The 23,247-nt window shown below is 36.6% G+C and overlaps 1 protein-coding gene across 1 annotated transcript in view; it reads right to left on the reverse strand.

The window, feature by feature from the left end:
• grip1 (glutamate receptor interacting protein 1) overlaps positions 1-23,247 on the reverse strand; it is a 156,379-nt gene that overhangs the window by 56,785 nt on the left and 76,347 nt on the right. Inside the window, exons 3-9 of the mRNA XM_016574707.1 lie at positions 16,251-16,386; positions 14,640-14,785; positions 13,527-13,610; positions 12,756-12,831; positions 10,042-10,187; positions 5,058-5,205; positions 4,022-4,191 (exon numbers count right to left, since the gene is read on the reverse strand). Coding sequence (XP_016430193.1) covers positions 4,022-4,191; positions 5,058-5,205; positions 10,042-10,187; positions 12,756-12,831; positions 13,527-13,610; positions 14,640-14,785; positions 16,251-16,386 — 906 coding nt within the window. The remainder of the gene's footprint in view (positions 1-4,021; positions 4,192-5,057; positions 5,206-10,041; positions 10,188-12,755; positions 12,832-13,526; positions 13,611-14,639; positions 14,786-16,250; positions 16,387-23,247) is intronic.

Consider the following 23,247-nt stretch of genomic DNA (forward strand, 5'->3'; position numbering starts at 1 on the left):
ATTTTGGCTCCTTTCTGTTTCACAGTTAATTTTAGCAGTATGTTTGCTGTGCTTTCAAACACACAAGCACACAGGCTGGAAAGAGAGATAACAGAAGCAGTCTGAGAGAGAAGAGAGAGGCAAACTGGAGGGCAGCGGCTGCAGAAGGGATTAGACAGGAAAGAGAGTCGGTGAGAGGTGATGGAGGGGTGTGTTTTTGTGTAAGGCAGGAGACTAGAGATCCATCATCACGATAGCATCAAACAGCAGCACAGGGTTAAAAGACAGTGAAGAATCCATTGAGACCGTAGGTAATCAGGCCTGAACAGATGAGAACCATTACTTTTACAATTATGTGTGTGTGGGAAATAAAGAGGGAGACTGTTCATGAGTCATAGAGAGAAGAGGGGCAAATGAAAATGATGAGTGTGTTTGCAGGCATTAATGTAGAATCTCTATACCAAGGGTGTCAACAAATGAAAATAATTATGACTTTTTTGGCTTAATGATTGATTGATTCATCATATATATATATATATATATATATATATATATATATATATATATATAATGTTTATTGTATTTTTAAATTTTTTCAATGTACAATGTGACACAAATCAAAGTATATCAACACAAACTATATCCTACACCAAATTTCTTTATTTACAAATTCCGTTTGTGCGGTGTTATGCAAATCTTCCCACACAGTGATGTAGACATGTGGGAGCATGTTTAAACAAGGTGTTTTAGGACGGCGTGGACGAGTCTTAACTTTTATAAAGAATATATCTTTGGGTTTGAGACTTTAGTCTTTGCAACTTTAGGGATCTTATCTATTCACGAACAGCTTGTAACACTCCAAAGAGAAAGGAAAACTTGAAATCGCATCATATGACCCCTTTAACACAATATAGGTCTCATTATACTAGAACTGTCAACATATTAAAATATTTACAATTAATCATATAATGTTTTCAATTCATTCTTTTTTATTATAATTTCAGTATGTTCATTTGTATGTTTATTCATTCATTCATTTTTGAAAATTCAGCTTTGCCATCACAAGAATAAATTATCTTTAAATATATGAAAATATATAATAATTAAAACATATTGAAACAGTATTTTAAATTGAAATAATATTTCACAATATTACTATTTTGATCAAATAAATGCAGCCTTGTTGAGCTTAAGAGACTTTATAAAAACATTTTAAAAAAATCTTAATTAGGGTAGTACATTATATAATGTATTGTCATATATATTGCTTAATGTGGTTGATATAAGTATACAACATAAGTAAACAAATGTATATTGTATTTGTGTAGGTTATAGGTACGTATAATACAGCATGTGGTATATGTGTAGTATACACTCTGTAGTGTGCACTTTACACAATGTAATACAAAAAAATACATGCACATGTTAGCTGAGCAAAAAGACTGTGTTCAGTGTTTGCATCAGAAACAAGGAGGGATTGGCCTGGAGGGATAATATTTATGTTTTCATCAGTAGATTCAGATGTTTTCTGTGACACATTCACTACCGCCCACGGAAGCCCACCAAGCCAATGCTGTGAATGCATGAGTATGCGGTGACAAGGTAGAATGTGTTTATGTGCTGCATACGTGAGTTGTGGTGTCAGCCAGCTGTCTGGTGCTGTGGCGTTTCTGGCATTAGCCAGCTGTCTGGAGTTTCACAGCGGCTGGCATTTAGATCTGTGTTAGTGTAGAATGCTTCACTGCACTAAATCTGCTTGAGCTGAGGAAATAGACTACACGTCTGTGAACTGCATAGTGGACGTGCCACTGCATAGTAATGCCAGAAGCTTGACATGCCAGTAAACGTGTGTGGCTCTTCACAGGAATCAGGAGTGAGCTTCATCCACTCAATGTGTTTGGAAGGTGCTCTAAACTCAATTTCCTTCCCTTAAGAGCTAATCAAGACACCTCCCACCAGCTGACCTGAGGGTCACTTCATTGCTTTCTAATGTGGGGCCTCTGAAAACCCCCAACAGTGATCTACAGGACGCATTAGTATGCTGTGCAGGTCCACTTTTATTTATGTTCTCAGGGCTCAGGCTTTATTCCATGTTCTTATTAAGTTCATAGCATAAAGGTCATTCAGCCACTGACCTTGTGGACGTTGCAAAACAATTCAATTCGTCGATAGTATTTATTTATTAATTTTTTACTCAGTGAAGGGCGTTAGCAGAACATTGACCTCTTTTTTTGTGGTTTGAGTCAAGCAGACCAGCAGCAAAGGCAGAGTAATAAGCCAACTAGTGTTATTTGTGGTTTGCTTGTGTGAAAGTCACCACCACAGTGCTAATACATTGTGGGCTGGTTGCTATGCAGATGCTTAAGGGTTTTTAGCATGTCACTATACAGTTGCTACGGTGTTCTGGTTGGCTGTTTCAGCATTTCTGTGCAGTTGCTATGATGTTCTAGATCAGTGGTCACCAACGTGGTGCCCGTGGGCACCTGGTAGCCCGCATGGAGTCTCTGAGTCGCCCGCCAAATCACGTTCTATAAATAGCCTAAATTAGTGTCGGGCGATAAATGATATCATATCGAGATTATGATCAAATTAATGTTAATAATGATGATAAGCTCTGGACATTTTTACTCAATATGGATTAATCTAACATCCTATCACACAACAGAAATAAATGTTACAGCAACCAGTCAGTGCATGTCTACATGTTCTGTGTGTCTGTGTGAATGAGTAGTTTCATCTGATACACAAACTCAAACACACGTGACTCGCGGTGTTTTCAGCGTCTGCGTCTCAATATATGAGGACATCTCTGAGAGTCACTTCACCAGCTTTATGCAGTTTAATTTGAGAAAAAGTACCGTCAAATACACGCTGAAACTAAAACTGAAAGACCTTCACGACAAACCGTCAAAATAAAAGTCCGGTTTAACTTGAAATTATAACTGAATATATTACTACTGTATACTACAATGCAATTCTTAAAGTAGTAATAATAATAATAATAATATTGTTTAAGGAATATCATACAACCAAGTTATTTTTTATTATTATTATTTATTAAAGTTTTATTAATTCATTTCACTAGACACCATTTTTTATGATAAATTTGTACTGAATCATAAAACACAGAATCCATATAAAATCAAATGGAAAACACAGAATTTAGGGAAAAATAAAATGCATTTCATGGGGCCCTAAATTAAAACGTAGCTCCTCCGTGGAATTTCATTGTGAACAAAGTTAGCTTCCTGCTCCTAATAAGATGTGACAGGGCACACACTGGATGTCATAAGAACATATTCTCTGTGAGAATCATCGTTGCTCTAAACTTTTGACATCAAATCTCTTTATCATGGCATTTGGTGACACACAGCCTAATAAAAATCTGTCAGGTGATAAGAACAAGCTTTTGAACACCACATAACCCCTGACAACCTGAGACACAAGGCAAGGTGCACTATCCTTGCACAGCCCTGTTTGCACTATGGATATCTCTGCAGGAAAGATGATTAAATATCGTTAAGATAACCATCATGTGGACAGAACACAGCTGGCCTTGCACTGAGATGTCAAACGCTACATTCAGACAACCTACTGTATCTAGGAACTACAGGATTGATATCAAAGACACACAGGAATTATGTTCACAGGCATCAATTATGCATATGCCATCACTTTCAATATCGATGAACTCATTAAAGAGATGTCTCCGCTCTATCCTCAGAGCACTGAGGTTTGAAGAGGTGACCAAAAATAAAATGCAGACTGAGTAAAACTGGACTTTTCTAAATAAATATGCACTTATCCACTATGTTTTCCAATCTGCATCAGTTCAGTGGTCCTACACTCTAGAAAAAGTCCTAATGGAGCGTTTTAAGGGTTTAAAAAGAGCCAAATCAAGTCGAAATCAAGCAAGGACGCAGGGAATTGCCTCTCCTATATGCTTATAATACACTATCCCAATTGAAATGAATGGATTTGAGGCGTTCTTTGACATAAAACTCTAGTCCAGAGTGAGTGTGTGTGTGTGTGTGTCTCTTACCATGTTCAGGGCCCTTGAGAGCCAGTCTTGTCTGGTGGTGGGGCAGAATCTCCATTTTGACGTGTTCTGAAGCGCTAGCTAGCAGCTGGGTGGCCTCGGCCAGTGTGCAATACTCCATACTTGTGCCGTCCACCGACAGGATGTGATCACCTGCATGCAGCGCACCACACCTGCAAAGCAATGAGATCACATCCTGTTCTGCCAGCCTTAAACATCCACTGAATTGCACTTATCACAGGCATAATTTCAAACAATCACTTCAAACTAATTCTTCTCAGTACTACAATTATTATGATTTAATATCAAGGCTTTCAGTAGTCCCAACATTTCATGATTTTCAACACCAAATTCGATACGACAGCAAAATCTAATATGCTAGTGAACACATAATAATTTACATTTAAAATATAATAAATATAGCATATAATAATATATTCATTATATTCAATATTCAATTTAAATAATATTTAATTAAATGTAAATTATATTTAATTATCTTTAATTATAATTTGATATATTAGTTTTTATACATAATTCATATATTAACAGTGATTTTAAGTCAATCTTGAGTAGAAGTGCACTCTGCAGTAGACATGCACATTATGTTTCCAAATTGGGCACCTAAATTGGCACCCTGTTGATGGAAAAGGGGTTTAAGGTGTATTATAATTTCCTCCGAATGTTTCTTCCAAGAGCAAACTCTTGAATCATCTTCAAAGTGCTAATCTGTTCTGATGGAAAGGTTTTCACTTGCTCAGCACTCCGCCACCTTTATTATTGTTCCGGGCCTTTCTGCTGGCATGAAGGCTAGATGAGTTATTGAATTTCTATAATTAGTTGCTAAGCTTTATGCATTTCAAACTTTGAAAATTTTACAAGCAGGCATCAGGTTCCTGCAGCGTGTATTTCTCTCCTCTCCATGCATTGATCTGGCTCACAGAACAATGGAAACATGATGAGCAATGATGCTTCTTTCATAAGGAACCGAAACGGTTGCCTTCCTATGCATGTGGGAAATGAATGCGGCTGTAATTACCTATCGGCGATGCTGGCTGGTTTGACCTTGTCGATGATGATGACCTGCTTATTGCAGTACATGGAGGTAGAGAGAGCCAGACCTAAACTGGAGCCCATGGACTTGGCCACCTCCACCAGCAGCGGGCCTGAAGCTGTGGCTACAGAATCTGTAAAGTAGGAAAAACACAGTGATTAAATTCAGAAAATGGATATTGCAAGGGAACAAAGTGGCTCATAACCTGTGGCGGAGCTTGCCTTTTTGGTATATTAATGCAAATCGGAAAGCTTGGGTTGGGTGTACAATCCAGAAATTGGATGAAGCCTAAATCAAAAAAGCTGCACAGAGAAAACTGAAACTGTGGTCTGAAAATCTTCATGATATATTTAGGTAAACCAATCCAAAGCCTTATATGCTTAGTTGGCATCCACTAAAGCTCTGCTAATGATCATAATCCTCACTGCATGGACATAATGCAAAGGTTATGAGGTATAATATGTATAAGATGAAGACTGTTGTAACACATTTTAACTTATATACATATATATTTTAACTACAGAATGCATAATTAAACTCAAATCACTGCATTAGCTAATAAAACATCAAACCAATGCTATTTTTTAGACACACTGAATAAATACAGTACATTGTTGCACGAAAAAAATAAATAAATAAATAAATAAATGCAATAGATAAATTGTTCAAAAATTTAGACAACAGTATTTTAGGGCCACATTAGGATAATGAATGAAAATACAGTCATCACTTTATGTGAATAAAGTCAACATTGAGAATAATCTAAAAAATAAAACAAGAATAAAATTGTATCATCACAAGATTAACATAGTAACATTTTAAGAATAAAGTCCAAATTCATAGAATAAAATTGTTGTATTGTGAGATTAAAGTAGTTTTTTTTCCTCAAAATATTATTATATAGCATTGCAATTAGTATGTTTTTTTTTCACCTAAAATTGTTATAGCATTACTTTTCCCAAAATATTATTACACAACATTATGAGATTAAAGTAGTATTGTTTTTCCTCAAATTACTTTTATATAGCATTATTTGTCTCACAATAATATTATACAGCATTATAAGACTCAATAAGTATTGTGATTTCTTTGAAAATTTACTCTTATAACATTACGACTTTATTCTTGAAAAGCTTTTTTGATGGAAATTTTAGTGGAGCGTGTGAATACACCTGTGGCTTGTCTGTTATGTCACCTGTGTGAACTTGAGGAACTGATTGCCTTCATACAGTACATCCAATAAGAATCACAAACATACATTTGTAAGTGTGGCTTAAGTGCCCAAACACCTGGAAGAAAAAAAAAAAACATTACGGATGACGGTTATACACCCACACACACATGTACACACACCTCATTAATGTGAATGAGGGTGAGCGGCTGCGGTTAGACCTGTTAAAGTCTAATGGAGGTAATTCAACATCTCAGTTTAGTAATGGGCCACACTAAAAGACCTCATTACACCATACGTCTTCAGAGCACAGAGGAAACACCACACGTAAACACGTGTCACACGTCCGCTCTTCCAGCCCATTCCCAACATGTGCAGATTTCACTTGACACCCATTACAAAGAGAAATAGCTCCTGCTCTTGTGTGTGGAGCGGACAGAAGGAGCAGCCGGTCTTTAGTTAGAGCGGGTGTACAGCTGTCTGCTGTCAGGTGTGTCAACTTCCTCCCTGCGTTCGCGGTAAACACACTTGCTGCCATCGCGAAATGCCAATGTATACTGGGGAAACTCCTGCGCTAGTCTAAAAGATGCTGCTTTGGTGTGTAAAGTGGCTCTATAAAGACTCAAGCATAAAGTGAGATGTTTAAAATGTTAAACAGTGGTGCAGAAGCTTGGGACGGGAACAAGTACCCAAGTATCAAAGAACTGTGTCACCTGTGACTGTTTTAAAGCATTTAACAATGATTTACTACATGGAACTATACTACTTTTGGTGAAACATTACAATCTGATTGGTTATGGAACACAGGGTTTCTGCCGGTTTTATGAAGACTTTTTAAGACCGACCAAGTAAAGAAAATTAAGGAATAAACTGAATGGAACACAATACGTCAATATGGTCTCTAAATGTAAATGTTGTTTATTAGCAAAGCTTCAAATTTGAAAACACAACTTCCAACTGATCTCCATTACTTTTTAATTCATTTTACAAAAAAAAGCTTGTAGCTTGAATAGCTCTGCTACACACCACTAGATTATAGAAAACACTTTTATTGTACCTTCTGATCATACTGCAAAAAAAGTGATGTTCTGCATCAGTAATTTTTTTTCTTGTTTCCCAGTGCAAATGCCTAAAGATTCTTAAATCAAGATACATTTACTTGTAGCAAGCAAAACAACATACAATAAGTCTTGTTTTAAAAGAAAATGATATAAAGTAAAAAATAAAGTGAGTTTATGATTAAAACAAGAACAAATATCTGCCAATAGCATGAACTCACTTCATTGTGTTCAGTTTCTCAGAAAACAAGAGTTCATAATGTTCAATTTGCATCTCAAGTAAATGTAAGAACATTTAGATATTTGCATTGGAAAACAAAACAAAAATAATGAAAAAGAGAAATATATATTATAATTTTTTTTTCAGTGCATGCAGCATTTAATGCCATGATTTTGTCAATTTTAGAGTTTCTGCTTCGATTTAATACCTTTTTTAGGCCTTAATTTGTTGAAAGGCAAATTAAGACCTTCAAGACCTGCAGAAACCCTGGAACAGCTGAACTGAAAATTGGCTGATAGGTAGATTGTCTGAGTAGACAAAATGACCAACCTGCACATCTCTGGTGGAACTGTGGGATAGCTAAACATGCTAAATGGGATCCAAGTGATCTCTCTGAGCAGCCATGACAGCCGATTATGATTAAACCCCTTTTTCCAGCCCCTGATTTCCATCTTCACCTTCCTGCCCAGCCTCGCAGACCCAACTGACACCAGCGGAACAGAGAGGAACAGACTATCCATTAATAAAGCCAGAGGTGGGGAAATAGTTTAATCACATGGGTGCCATCACACTGATGAGGGCTTGATCGGTGAGCTCACGAGGAGCGTTCATGTTGCCATGAAGGGCTGTAGGAGCGTGTGGCGATGGGAGGAAGGGTGGTTGTAAATTATGATGAATGCTTCGTCTCTGGTGATTAGTTTTAATCAAACCTCGTTCTGTATGTGTCCACTGGTGCAGAGCTGAGCGGCCATTTTTAGTTCCTTCTCGATGGGAGATTGTGGAGTAAAGCAAGCGGTGTCAAATAGATGAGATAATGCTCAATATTATGCAAATGAGATATGAAAAAAGCTGGTCAGCAGCCGATCACTGAGAGCCAAAGTCAGTGACGTCTATCATGGACTCATAAATAAAGCTGGCCTCTTTCCGACTATAATTGTGCATATATGAATATTTTATTGAATGTATACTGAAAGCAATCATAGATTATATAAACTCATATTTTACAGAAAAGCAGTGATCACATTTTCCACTCTTCAATGATTTTTGAAATGAAATCTAGTCATTTCAAAAGGAATCAATGCAATTGCGAACTTCACATGAGGGCGAAAGATTTTTTCTTTGCAGATTTCGCAATGGATTCAAGTTGCTCATGTGCATTTGCCACATAGACCAACAGAAAGCTGTTTCTGATCATGCATTACACAATGGTGTATAAGAAATGCTGAATTTTTTTTTTGAACCAGCTGTTTGAAATAAACTGAGCTGATTTTCAGAAATGAGTCAAGATTTTTCAGTCTTTTGCACCAATGAGCATTCACCGTACAGAGCAGGAGAGTTGATAAAACAGAAAGAAAGAGTGTGAGGTGAGGAGAAAGGGTAGAATGAGGGTACAAATTGTTTTAGGTGCGGAGAAAGCACATTATTTCAGGCAGAAATCCAGGACAGAATGATCTGAAAGTTACATAGCAAGACTTAAACTGAGAAGGAAATTGCACTGACCAAAAACCCAGTCGAAAAGCCATTGTGGGGTAGTTAGCGTTTTATGCTGTTCAAACAGAGGGGCATATCAGTGCAGTGAAGCAGGATGTGCCTTTCCACTGGGCACAGCAAAAAGAGAATCTATTACTTCCGGGTCAGAGCCCAACAAAGACATCGGAAAGATGAGTTACAGCCACGGGCCACTTCAAATATTAGAGAATTTCCTTTTCATTTCAGTTCAGCTCACTCGCTGTCACCGTCTTTCTTGTTTTTGGCACCTCATTCAGCTCTTTGGCACTCTTTCATCATCCACAGCATGTTTTCTCTGACATTTACAAATACTACAAAAACATATCGACATTCAAGAGCTGGATAACATAAAAAATTTTGATCTTTTTCAAACTTGCTAAAATGTTACATTCTGTAATTGCTGTTTTAAGTCTATATGTATTTACAAATACTATAATGATCCTCCAGCTGGAACGATTAGGCCTCGACAGAACACAACAGAACAACTAGTCTTCAATACACCACAAAGGGCACCTTCTTGACAAAGTTACGTCCATTAAGGAAAAAGTACTTGAAGGAAACAAAACAGTAACATTATAATCGTACCTAAAATGAAATGCAATTAAAGTTTGCAAAAAAATAAAGATAAAACTTAAACTGAAACTACAAACGTGCACTACAATATAAACAAAAGCTAAATATAATTAAAAAGAACAAAAAATAAATGTTTTAATTAATTAATTGCATGATACATTTTCCTAATTTCTCTTCTGCTATTTCACTTGTCTAGCAATGTAAATCTATTAATACTGAAATATTACATAAAAAAATTTGAATCTAAAACAATTTATTATTATACAATTCAGTCATAATATTAAATGTTATTAACTATGTACATAATATTGCTAGCTCCTTTATGATAAATCCCATGTGTATTTTCCTCATGTAATTAAGAAGAACTCTATTTGGATAAAAAAAAAAGAAAAGTGAATTGTCTGGGGGCGGGATTAGTGGAAGTGGGTGTGTCCTTACCCATGACTGACACATCATACTCTATGAGAAGAGTGGCTTCCTGGCCACATTGTTTGAGGATGCTCATAGCCTCTGCGTGAGACGCTCCATGCAGACGAATTCCGTCAATACTGAGCAGCCTGTCGCCGGGTTTGATGGTACCTTCCCTGAGAGAGAAAACAAAACAATGAAGACTGAAATTGCTGAAATCTGAATTGCAGAAGAAATGTGCGGAACACAAGAGAGGCACCCAGAGACACAATAGCATTTGTACTGTGTGTCCTCTGCTTGTTTGCTCGTAACAATAAGCCTTTAAAAAGCCGGAAAGGTTACAGGCTTTATAATTCCACACATTCCATCTGTTATCATGGCAGGCAGGTTACGTCTGTGTTCAACACACCAGAGACCTTTCCGATTCCACAGTAACTCCTAAACTATTAGAGCCAGGAACCGTACTGAAGCTCAAAAGATATAAAAATAAACTCATGTACCTTCTGAAGTACTCAAGAACATTGTGGCCAGAGTAGTGGTATCAAATCTTTCATCAGTTTTATTTAAAATAGCTTACAAGCAAGAAAATTAGATATTCATGAGCAGTACGTTAATGGTTTAAAGTTTGGGGTCAGTAAGATAATATGAGTATATAAATACTATTTATACAAAAATGTAAAACTTTTATTCTGCAGGGTTGCATTAAAGTGATCAAAAGTGACAGTAAAACATTACAAAAGATTAAGAAATAAATGCTGTTCTTTTGAACTTTAACATTCAAAGTATCACAGCTTCCACCAAAATACTAAAAAGCATAACTATTTACAACATTCATTATAAGAAATGTTTCCTGAGCACAAAATCAGCATATTATTAGAACGATTTCTGAAGGACCGTGTGACAATGATGACTGAAGTAACGGCTGCTGAAAATACAGCTTTGCTGTCACAGAAATAAATTACATTTATTACAGTATTTTTACTGTACTTTTGATAAATGGAGCTATAGTGAACATAAGAGACTTTTTAAATACTAAAAATCGTACCTACCCTAAATTTTTGAATTGTTGTACATGAATGTTGTGCAAGTCTGTGAAATAATCTGTAGTAGTCTTATTAATTTTGGAAAGACATACATTTTGCAATCCTATTTTCCTTTCAAATGTGAGTGGAGACTGTAATTACTGTGGTATAATTAATTTGCAATAAACAGAATAGCATGTAAACACAAAGGTAAACTGTGATTAGTCACTTTGTGAATCTTTCTATTTAAGTCTGGCTATGTCAGACTATTGAGCTTTATGCGAGGACAGTTTAAAAAAACATTTTAACCCCGAAATAACAGGGAGCACCACAAGAGACGAGTTTTGGTTAAGAGGCCTGATTTATGACTCAAACTAAATTAAATGAGCTGTTTTTATTTTCCAAGGGGGCCGTTCACTGTGACTGCAAGATGTCAGAGGCCAGTCAATATTAAATTGCAGAGGAACAGAACACAATATTTACCCAGAATAACAGGAGCCATGCCACTGAACAAAAGAAATGGGAATACTCTCTCGGTAAGAAATTAAATTACCAGTGTGCAAAATGAATATTGATAAGAGTTGAGGGGAATGGGAGAGACGGGCTGGGGTGTAATGACGGTAATAACAGAGCAGTTCAAACGCCAGAGCGAGTGAGATATCACGTCGGTCCATTTGCAATTCTCAAGTGAGTGCTGAAGTTGCGGGGCAATCTATTCCAGTTCCGAAAGGAACTCCGACTGGAAAACACTATTTTCATCAAGCAATTTCTTGCCATTTCACAAAAATGACTACAGTTAAACTATGCCGGACTGGTAAAGATAAAAATCCAACCTATTACAATGTACCACAGAGAGAAAAACAGATGTATATGGGTTAAAAATAACTATTTAAACATTTAATGTGACATGCAAAAATAACGTCAGTAATTAAAAAACACTGAAAAATAAAATAATAAAAAACTTCTACTACATACTCATTTATCTGTAATCAACAGCATCATAAATGCTACTAATAACTAATTCTTAAACAATTTTCTTTAACCTAGTAAACTGCCTACAGATAAATCACAGCTACATTCGTAACTGATCCATAATGTAAGAAAATGAATTATTCTAACCCTTCAGATACCTTTTTGGCCAAATTATAAAGCTGTATCCTTAGGAAAGGAAATCCTGTAATCCTGGGAGAAGATAAAGGCTGAATAAAGATTACGGATATACTTACATATTTATAGTTCACCCTGAAAAACATAATAAACCACACTAAGAATGGTCTATTTGGTGGATTCAGACCACCTTTCAGCTGGTTAAGCTGGCCCGCCCAACTAGGCTATATCAGCTTGGAGAACAGTTTACACCAGATAAATCCAGCTTAAACTAGCTCAAACCATCTGAGACTAGCAAAACAGCTTAGGCATTAAAGAAGGTTTTAAGGTTTAAAGAAGGACAGTGTCATTAAAATTTGATCATTTAATTTAATTATTGTGTGTATTGTGAGTATTCTGACATTAGCTTAGCAAAATGCTAACACCAAACTCCATTGAAATCAATTGTGAGTCGAGTCTGTGCTATTTGTATGATGCACAAAAAGTGACTTGACTAAGTAGAGTGTCTCTAATCAGTCACTTCTCAGTCCATTTCATTTAGGATGCCGTTTATGTTTTGGAAAAGAGCTTTAATGTCAATGTTGATGAATCCAGTTCAGATCAAGACCAACTCACCTGTCAGCAGGACCGCCGGGTCTGATGGTTGTTATGGTAACCGGGCGAGATTTGTTTCTGTCTTCATGGGCGCCTCCTACACCGTGGAAAAAAACAACTTGTTTTGACACATTTAACAAATGTAGCCATATAGCGAAACCTTGCATTTACACTCCAGGATATTTTCTCAACATTACATACGTTTAACCTACTGTACACTTAGCAAATGAGGTAAATCATAACTCTAAATACTAGCTTAGTGGCACATACTAAGGGCCATTTGCTCACCTCACTGAAATTTCCATATCATTCTCAACAAAAGCACCAGATTATAAATTTTTAAAGCTGCTGTGTGCTATAAAATTGCATGCCATTGAATTCACAAATGGAGTCTCAAAGATGAAAAGAAAGTCCTCAAAATGCCTCTTTGAGACAGATTTGAGGAAAGGAGCAAAGCTAACCAAGACCTTGACAGAAAATCTTTTTCTCTCTCTCTTCAAAAGACTTCCTACTCTAGATAGATCTGAAAAATTGTCTCTTTCTTTTAATGAAGTTTAAAATGGTGCTTGGTAAATATTTGGAAATGTTTGAAAATGTTCGTGCGACTAAATGTGTTAGTCGCACGACTGAAAGCTGTTTCGTCTCTTTTCATCGGGCCCAAGGGCAGTAAAAGAAATCTTCAGAGAAAAATTTTATTTTTTTGTTTGATGTAGATGTGAATGAAAGTGTGTTGATGAGGTGAGCTCAAAGACATTTGAACTGGGATGTGAGGAAGTGTACAGAGGCACTCACCTCTGATGACGAAACCAAATGTATTGCCTTCTTTGTGCAGCGTCACCTCCACGTTTTTGAACATGACCCCTGAGCCCTGTACAGCTGAAGAAGGAAACAAGCAGTTCAAAGTTCTGCCAAGATTTCAATGCATGACCAGAACACATAAATGAACAAACTAAATTTCTGTTTACATAATTGAGAATGAGGAAACTCAGCGCAAGATTGCTGTCTCATTTTATCGCATTTTTGTATTTTCAGATTAGGATTATGTCATATCATTGAAACTTGTTTGTTTCAAATAAGTTTATAAGAATTTTATCAAATTGAATAAAAATATATCCATACAGTTCATATACATGCTATTATTAAATTGTACTTCACGTATAATATAAAATATATACATTATGTGTGTGTGTGTGTGTGTGTGTGTGTAAATACATTTACATAAAAAAGTAAATAAATGTATAAATTACATATATACACACAGTAATTTATATTTATAAATGCTTTAATATTGTTTGTTTCAAATAAGTTTAGAATTTTAAAATTTGATAAAATTCTCTTATCAAATTGTAAAAATTGTTTATACACATACAGTTCATACACATTATATTATTCAATTGTATTTTATGCATATATACAATTTAATATGTGTGTGTGTATTTGTGTATTTGTGTAAAACACACACACAAATACAGTACATATGCACAATTATTTATATAAAAATATAAATGTGTAATTTATACATTATATACACACAAACATATGCACACATTTAATATATGTATATATATGTGTATATATATATATATATATATATATATATTTGTAATATTATACGTGAAATACAATTAGAAATTATTAAATACATTATATTATATTATATTATATTATATTAAGCATTAATATAAATTACATCTGAAATATATATTCTGAATATGAAATGATCCCATGTGTAGAAAATCTGTTTCCTGGGACAACATTCAGTTTTGTTTAGTTGTGTTTAACATACAGTTTAGTGTTTATTATACAACAATATTTACCCGCAGAATGCTGCGACTGACCAATCAGAATCAAGTATTCCAGCTGTGTTATAATAAGTAATACAGTTGATTTTCTAATCTCACTCACAGACAGGCGGTAGCTCGTACTCGACCTCCAGGACGACCCGCTCCCCCACATTCTTCAGCAGACTGATGATCTCATCATGACGAAACTTTGTCAAGTTGATTCCATTCACAGACTTTATGTAGTCCCCTACGTTCAACTGGTCACTCCTGCAAAGAAACAGATCAAGAAATAGATTCTATATATTTGCTGGAGAAAATGTGAGAGGAGGAAATTGCATAAATGAAAGGAGGAAGAAAGAACACAGTAAATAGGCAGGAGAGAAAAGAGCGAACAAAGAAAGAGAAGAAATAAAGACAGGCAGAAAATAAGGTGGAGATGGAGTCAGGTCGAGCTCGGAGGCGCTTTGATAGCTGATCTGAGCCCATGAAGGGAACACTTTGTTCAAAGGAAGCATCTAGTGAGATCAAGACAGGCTGCTCCAGTCTCCATCTCGCTCTCTCTCTGACACACATACACTCAGATGAAAGCTCTCGCGTTTTACAAGACGGCCTGATTGTCAACAGATTCTGGAAGAACGAGTGTGATGTTAGGCAGTTTATTTCAGCTCGAGTAAAATTATAAGGGCAACTGTCTCTGTGGTAATAAGATATAAGAGTTGATACACAGTGAAACGTTTAAATCCAAACAATTGATCTGAGGAAGAAAAGTATCTGTGACTGTGAAGAAGAAGGTATAAAACGTGTGCACATTTTACTATACGACATGTGCAGTGTTTCAGTGTTCTGGGATGTCAATATGGATCCTTTTTCTGAGGATTGTGGGTGTGTGTGTGTATTTAGGGGAGGGCTGATACACTAGCGAACAGTAGGTCGTCTGCCATGCCTGACAGCCAATAGGGAAATGGGAGAAGAGTTCTGGCTAATGCAGTATTGATTAAAAGATTCTGTCTACCTTATTCACACACACACACACACACACACAGAACATACTTCCTAGACAATGCTCCAGCACGACAGACTATGCAAACATTGATCTCTCCGGGCCTGTCTATTGATGCTGTCTTAGCAAAAATCATTAGCATAACCACAAAAAGATAACAACAACCTTACAACACAAAACCTTGAAGGTGAATTTCTGCAACACTAGCAACTACAAAACTGAACTGAAAATTGTTTTTATATTTTCTAAAGAATATGTGATTGGTGCTTGCTAGCTGTACAAAACTAGCCACAGCAATGCTAATGTGAAGCTAATATGAGTGATTGCTACAGTATGCAGTTAGGGCATTTTAAATGCATTTACCCTGTGCTATGTGGTTGTTAGGGTAGTTGCTACTAGGTGCCTTACTTAAGTCTACCCCAAATTTATGATATTATGTTCGCTAGATAATGACTTAAGTACCTCTTTCAGTGTAAGTCTAAGGAATTTTTCTTCCCTGAAAAGCCCAAACAAAGATTTCAGATGTCACTCATGCCCGAAGTGGGAAGAGTTATGTGCTAAGTAATTTGAGTTGGGTTCAAGTTATTACTCTAAGAACAACAGCCTTAGCAAACAACACTAAATACTGTTTCTAAAAAGTTTCGAATCAGAGATGTCAGACATCTTTAAAAAACACAGCAATGTTTTCAAAGTGCCGCAGTGTTTTGCAAATTCAACCTTGCTAATACTGACCTGGCAGCGATGCCGCCCTGGCGCAGGTTGGAGACGCGGGGCTTGCCGTCTTTGTCGATGCCTCCGGATACTGTCAGGCCCAGAGTGGTGCCTTCCTTCTTGATCAGCTCCACAGTGCTGGTGCCCTTAAACTCATCTGCAATGCAGAAGGAGGGATGAGGAAGAGGGTCATTGGGGGAGATGGGAGAGGAAGAGCAGAGACAGGAGATGAGAGGGTTACAGGAGCAGAGGAGGCCAGCTGCTGCCATACCCCACTCTCCTCTAAATGACTGTGATCAGGCGTCCCAGCCTGGCCCTCTCTTACACACTCTTTATCTCTCTCTCTTTCTCTCTCTCTCTGTCGTTCTACCCTAGCTGGTAATTAGTTATACACTCTAGAGCAGGGGTGCCCAAACTCGGTCCTGGAGGGCCGGTGTCCTGCAGAGTTTAGATCCAACCCCAATTAGACACACCTGAACCAGCTAATCAAGCTCTTACTAGGCATACTAGAAACCTCCAGGCAGGTGTGTTGAGGCAGGTTGGAGCTAAACTCTGCAGGACATCGGCCCTCCAGGACTGAGTTTGGGCACCTCTGCTCTAGAGTGCTCAGAGTGTGAGAGTGTGTGTGTGTGTGTATGTGTGTGTGTCCGCACTTAGCAATAGGTCGAGGACATGGTCGTCCCCAGAGGTGCGCAAAAACTGACAAAACCTTCTTTGACAACATCTGGAAACATCCTCACTTGGAAAAATTTAAATTCAGTAATTAAAAATAAATAAATTAAAAACAATAATTAAAATAATTAATACATAAATTAATAAAAACAATAAATAAAAATTCAAACCGAAATTTATTCAGACACCTTCAATATTTCACGTTTAGACAATGCTAATAAAATATGACAAGAACTCAGAGTTAAACTGTGTCAGTACAAATTCATCTTAATAATGTCAGATAACACTTAAGCAAAAGATGGTCAGGTCAAAGTGTCTGAATAATTTTTGGTTTTTATTTATTTTTTTGCTTATAATATGTCACAGTTTACTTCATTTTGCTATCCTCTTACATAAATGAACTATAGTGATATATTTTAAAGGGGTCATTTGATGCGATTTCAATTTTTCCTTTCTCTTTGAAGTGTTACAAGCTCTTGGTGCATAAAGAAGATCAAGCCCGCCGGCCGCTCCTCACTCTAGCCACCGGCCGCCGCTCACTCTAGACCACCACCGCTCACTCTAGCTCCCGGCCGTTCCTCACTCTAGCCCGCCGTGTGTGACGCTGTGTTTCGTTTGTAAGTCATTATAATCCGTAATTATGTCTCCACTGGATGCAACAAATGCCTCGTTTGTAATGGGTTTTAATGTTTTTGTCTCATCTCTCCGGCCTGACAGGGCATCACAGTATGGTAAGGGGCGTAACATTTCCGTCACACGCTTGAGGTATTCGGCCAATCACAACGCACTGGATAGCTGGCCAATCAGAGCACACCTCGCTTTTCAGACCGATGAGCTTTGTAAAAATCGATGCGTTTCAGAAAGGTGGGGCATAGAGAAACAATAATGTACAGTGTATGTATGTGGAAAATAATGTTTTTTTTTAACCTTAAACCGCATAAACACATTTCATTACACCAAATACACAAAATAATGTTCTTTTTAGCAACATCATATGACCCCATTTAAAAAAGTTATTTTAGGGTTATTTCATAGTTTGAATTAGCTTCATATAAAAATGTACATTTTTAGGATTTTTTCCAATTGCTTCCCTTAAATAATTTAGTCTTATATTTACCATCTTTCTCACCGTCTTGCATAGATATTGTTGGTCAGGGCAGACGCGTCGCTCCCCTATCGACTGGCTGTCAATCAATCCCTCAGTGGGATCGTCAAAGTCACAGTTAAGAATACTGCATATCTGTGCAAGCAGGGCGCTCTCTCCCTCCCTCTCTCACACCCTGCCATCACTACATCTGCTGTCTAAGCTGGAGAAGAAATAAAAATAAGGGATTTGTAATCCCTCTCTCCTGACTGGAGGAAGGAAAAGATGGATTTATATGTGTTCTATCACTTTCCTTTCCCCTCTCAATATGTCTTTCTGTGGTGGGATAGATAGTGAGGAGAGACGAGGCTGTAAAGCCCCCTGAGGCTACTGACAGAACAGAGTTGCTGAGCATCTCACCACAGGAGGACAGCAATAACGGGACACAGGCTACAAAAAGAGCCTCTTTGGTGCTTAAAGGCTATAATGAAAGACACTTGCTCTTCTTTAGCAACAAAAAAGCTTCATAAATATTCTGGGTAAACACCACTGTTGGGTACAAGTACTTGGAAATGACAGCCATGATAGAACATGAAAGCACATTAATGGAGTGACTTGATTTTGAAAACATTTCACACCAATCCAAGTTCAGTAACTACATGCAAATATGCCAAAATGAAGCCTTACTTTTAATTTTGTGATTTGTTACAGTGGGTGGAACACTGATTGAGATGCATTTTGAAAAGTTTCTGCTCTGAGAGTTATAAAAAGACAATACTTCATTAAACAACTGATAATAAAATAAGCACAAACAGAACTCAGTGTATCATCTTGAGTGGTCAAAATGTACATTTCTTGCAACGCTTCAATATTGGTCTTAAGCACAACCATTTCAGCATGCATGCACTTATAGCCGTTAGGTCAGTCTTCACAAACCTCGTAGTGAACAGTTTCTGCACTGACAATGAAATCATGGGATCTGTATATCTGTTACAAATCCATCAGCTTAGTTTTGCTTTAAAATCCATAACTGCAAAACCTTTGCATGCAAATCACCCGCGCAGTAACCTCAGCAGGGGAAGAAACAGATATGACATTGCACTCTGCTTCAGATCGATACCGTTGCCATATGGACATGGGAAGGGCGCTATGTTGAAACGTGACCCAGGACAGAGGGAGGTTAGCATGGGTCTCAATATCTGGCCTGAACCTGAACCTCCAGGCAAGCCTATGGAGCCAAGCAGGGCTCTTGCAGTGCAAACATGCTGATATATCAAAGACAGCAAAGTAATTAAAAGAGAAATCAAACTTATAATGTGCCAACAGGAACTGCTGAATAATTTAGTGTGTGATTGTGTGTGTTTGGGAGTGATAGAGGCAAAACATCTTGTCTTGAGAAAAAAAATGAGAATCAATATTAACGGGAGTTCAATCTATAACAGGCCTCGTGTTGTGTGCCAGTCTTTTGATAATTAATTGTAAAAGAACTGCTCAATTTGCCTTCAGCTTTCATCAAATAATTTGATTAAAAAGAACTCTGCACTGCTGGGGATTCGCCTGACAGCGAAAAATTACAGTGGGACGAATTATAAATGTTGCTGTCATTTCTCTCCTCACATTCGGGTGAGGAATAAATTATGGGTATTTCGGAGGTTTGTGGCAGCATTAAATTAACTCCCTATGAGTTATATGTGGAAGACATGGGAAAAAAAGTGATATGGTTGACATAACATGCCTTCTGAGGCCAGAAACATACTTTATGCATTTCCAACACAAATACTTGCAATGTTACATAACAATATTTTATAATAGTTCTTCTGACATGACAATTGACCTGAAAAAGAAAACCATTTAAGCAAATAGCCCACTATATATATATATATACACAGTATATATATATAATGTATTTTATAGCTCTGGTTGCGAAATGTCTTATTGAACTTTCTTTTTCGTAAACACCCTCCAAGCCAATGCATCCTTCATGGGTGCATGAACATGAGCCCTGTCACGCAGCTGCACCGGGGGGCCCACTGGGGTCATTCAATATCCAAACAATTTGTGGCACAGTATGCCATGGTCATATTACAAGCTCTGTCTTAAGCTGTCTGGGGAAAGCGTGGTTCTCTCAGTTCACTGAGGGTTCAGCGTAATATCTCGGCCCAGAGCAAGAAAAAGGGCCACTGGGATCTAATGAGCTGTGCTTTGAGGGCTACACTGGGACAGGTGTGGAAGTTGATAAGTTGATCCCATTACTCGTGGTCTCTCATTTCATTTCATGTCCTCTCTCCCACCTTTCCTGTTTGAATGAGGCAGACAGAGCTAGTGTTGCCTTGCCATGTTGCCACGGTAATGAGATTGGCCATCGGCTTTCTCAAAGCCGACAGATTTCTGTGGCGGGATCGAATGCTATGCCCATCAGACAGGTATTGAGGGGAAGAGACAGAAAGATAGAGCTTGACACAGTATGTGCGAGAATGATACAAAGCAGGAGATAAAAGTACAGATGGAGTGTATGACGGAGGGAGCAAGATATAGACGTCTATCCTGCCAGCAGGTTAAAACACATCACTTTTTCAAGCTGTGACAGAAAACGTTAATATGCGATCACAGACTGATCCAGATAGCAAACTTTAATGCACAGAAAAATCCAACCAAACACAGGAAGAAAAACAAAAAGGGCTTTCAGTCCAAGAGGCAATCCAACACTGTATCATTTATTGTACAAAAATTTTTTATAAACATAATTTATTAATTTATAAATTATTTTAATAATAAAATTTTTAAAAATGTTATTAATAAAGATGTATTACTATGAATGGCACAGACTTAATGTAATTTAGTGATGCACCATATATATAATAATTTTGGATGATATTATATATGTAAGCAAATGTTGTATATGTAATTGTGCATGCTCAGTTGCTGTATTTTTACATTTAGATTTTCCATCGACTAATGCTTACTTAAAGTTCATTTTTTAAAACATAATAATTAAATAATGTAATAATTAACACTGTTAAATGTAATCTTGAGTAAATATCAAAATAAATACCAATGTCCAATCATATTCATTTCAAAATGAATACCAAAATGAAAAATGTTCATACTGTGCGTTATAATGTTGTGATGCCTAAATTCACTTTTTTTCCCCATTTATTTAGACAAAGCAGTATATAATTTAATATAGTATATAATAAATATCGTACAGCTTGATTGGATGCACAACCTTTGATGCAAACAATAAAAGTTATAAGAAGACTTTTCTCCTTTCTTTTAAAAACTTTCAGGCTCTGTCCTAATTATGTTTATTTGCATTTGGTTATTAGCATTTAGCATTGTTTCTCCCTGCTGTTCGCCACACTATCAGAAAAGAGAACCACCAGCTAAGAACCACATACAGTATTTAGGAAAACACTTCTGTTTTCCATGAAAAGCTCAGACAGGGACAGCAGCGAGGTACGGAATAAAGATTTATTTTGTCTGTGACATTGCTTGGAGGTGTAATGAAAACATTTGGTTAAATGCCCACTGTCAGTTCACGGTTTAACTCTCTATGAAGGCTGTAGGCGTACTAGCAGGTGGGCTCAGCACTGAATTGGCTTTCCACCATTGAAACTTTTAGCAGTCAAAATGACAAATTGGGCCATAATTCAATATGGAACCAGGCATGACTGATGGTTGATGCTAGCAACCATTCGCAGGATATAAAAACATATTCATAAACAATTGCTTCAATTACTTCAATTATAACATGGATGAAAAAAAAAAAGATTGAATTCATTACACAATTTCTAAACCGCCCCTTCAAAGGGAAGAAAAATTATCAACTGCAACTAATCAAATTAGAAATTGAATATGATATTTGCAATCTGAGAATAAATAATCTGGTGTTTGAATAATGTCTCTCTTTAATTATGTTCAATCATGCAGACTATTACATTGAGACACGCAATTCCCTTTTTGTGTCATCAAACTCTATTCAGTACAGTAAAATTGACAAACAGTGGTTCTTAAAGGCTGTTTTTCCTTCTGATGGACATCATTTTGAAGTTGTATGCAAGACAGAGATCAATATTCCCAAACAGAGACCGTTTAGAGACAATCAAAATAGTGGAAAAACACCACAATAATGCACTTCTTTAATATCACCCAAACCACAAGCAAGAAGTACTTCAATAATTTGATTAACTGTATGTCCTTTTAATATTTAAAAGGCTAAATTTCTGTCTTAATGTGTGAAAAACTGCCTGTACTTATTTGTATGCTGCACTAACCTCTCCACAGGAGGACAAAACACACACAGCCAAATGAAAATACTATCTGTTGGCACCTGCACCAAACAGGGTCTTCTGGGAGAAAAAGTTTCAGCGCATTTATCATGAATTTTGCACAGGCGCGCTGAGGTATGAAGTTCTAGCCTGCACATCTGCTCGCAATCTCTTTTCTCATCTGCTTCTGACATTCAGTTTTAAACCTCTCAGAGAAACACGGTTTGCTTTGGAAGGGTAATTTTAGAGGGTGGTTCTTCAACTATGGCCACTTTTGGACTTGAAATCAACTCTTAATTATATTTACACTCTCAGTAGTTCATTTAATTAGTTTACTAACAATGTATAACAATACACATCACAGAGGATTGTGTGAAGTAACACTGTCGACAAAGGAGTCGGCCATTTTATCCAAAAAATAATTTCAGTGATGACAATGACCCATCATTTCAATGATGATTGCAGGAATGAATACTTTGACTTGCTAACGCTACTTTCTTAGCTAGCATTGTATGTATATTATATACAATTACTGTAAATAATAAAGCATGCATTTAAGCCTATAAATACACTACTCTTCAAAAAATTTGGGGTCATTATTTTTTTTAAATACATTAATGCTTTTATTCAGTAAGGATTCATTCAATTAAAGGTGACAGTAAAGACATTTACAATGTTGCAAAAGATTTATATCTCAAATAAATCCTGTTCTGTTGAAATTTCTATTCAAAGAATAAAGTTAAGATAATATCAGTATTAAATCAGCATATCAGAATGATTTCTGAAGGATCGTGTGACACTAAAGACTGGAGTAATGATACTGAAAATTCAGCTTTGCATCACAGGAATAAATTACATTTCAAAACATATTAAAAAAGAAAACAGTTATTTTAAATTTCACAATTTTACGAGTTTTAACTATATTTTTAATCTAATAAATACAGCCTTGGTGAGCAAAAGAGACTTCTTTCAAAACCATTTAAAAAAAATCTTA

This window comes from Sinocyclocheilus rhinocerous, unplaced genomic scaffold (assembly GCF_001515625.1).
Source record: "Sinocyclocheilus rhinocerous isolate Xijiao unplaced genomic scaffold, SAMN03320098_v1.1 scaffold1164, whole genome shotgun sequence".
NCBI classification, from domain to species: domain Eukaryota; kingdom Metazoa; phylum Chordata; class Actinopteri; order Cypriniformes; family Cyprinidae; genus Sinocyclocheilus; species Sinocyclocheilus rhinocerous.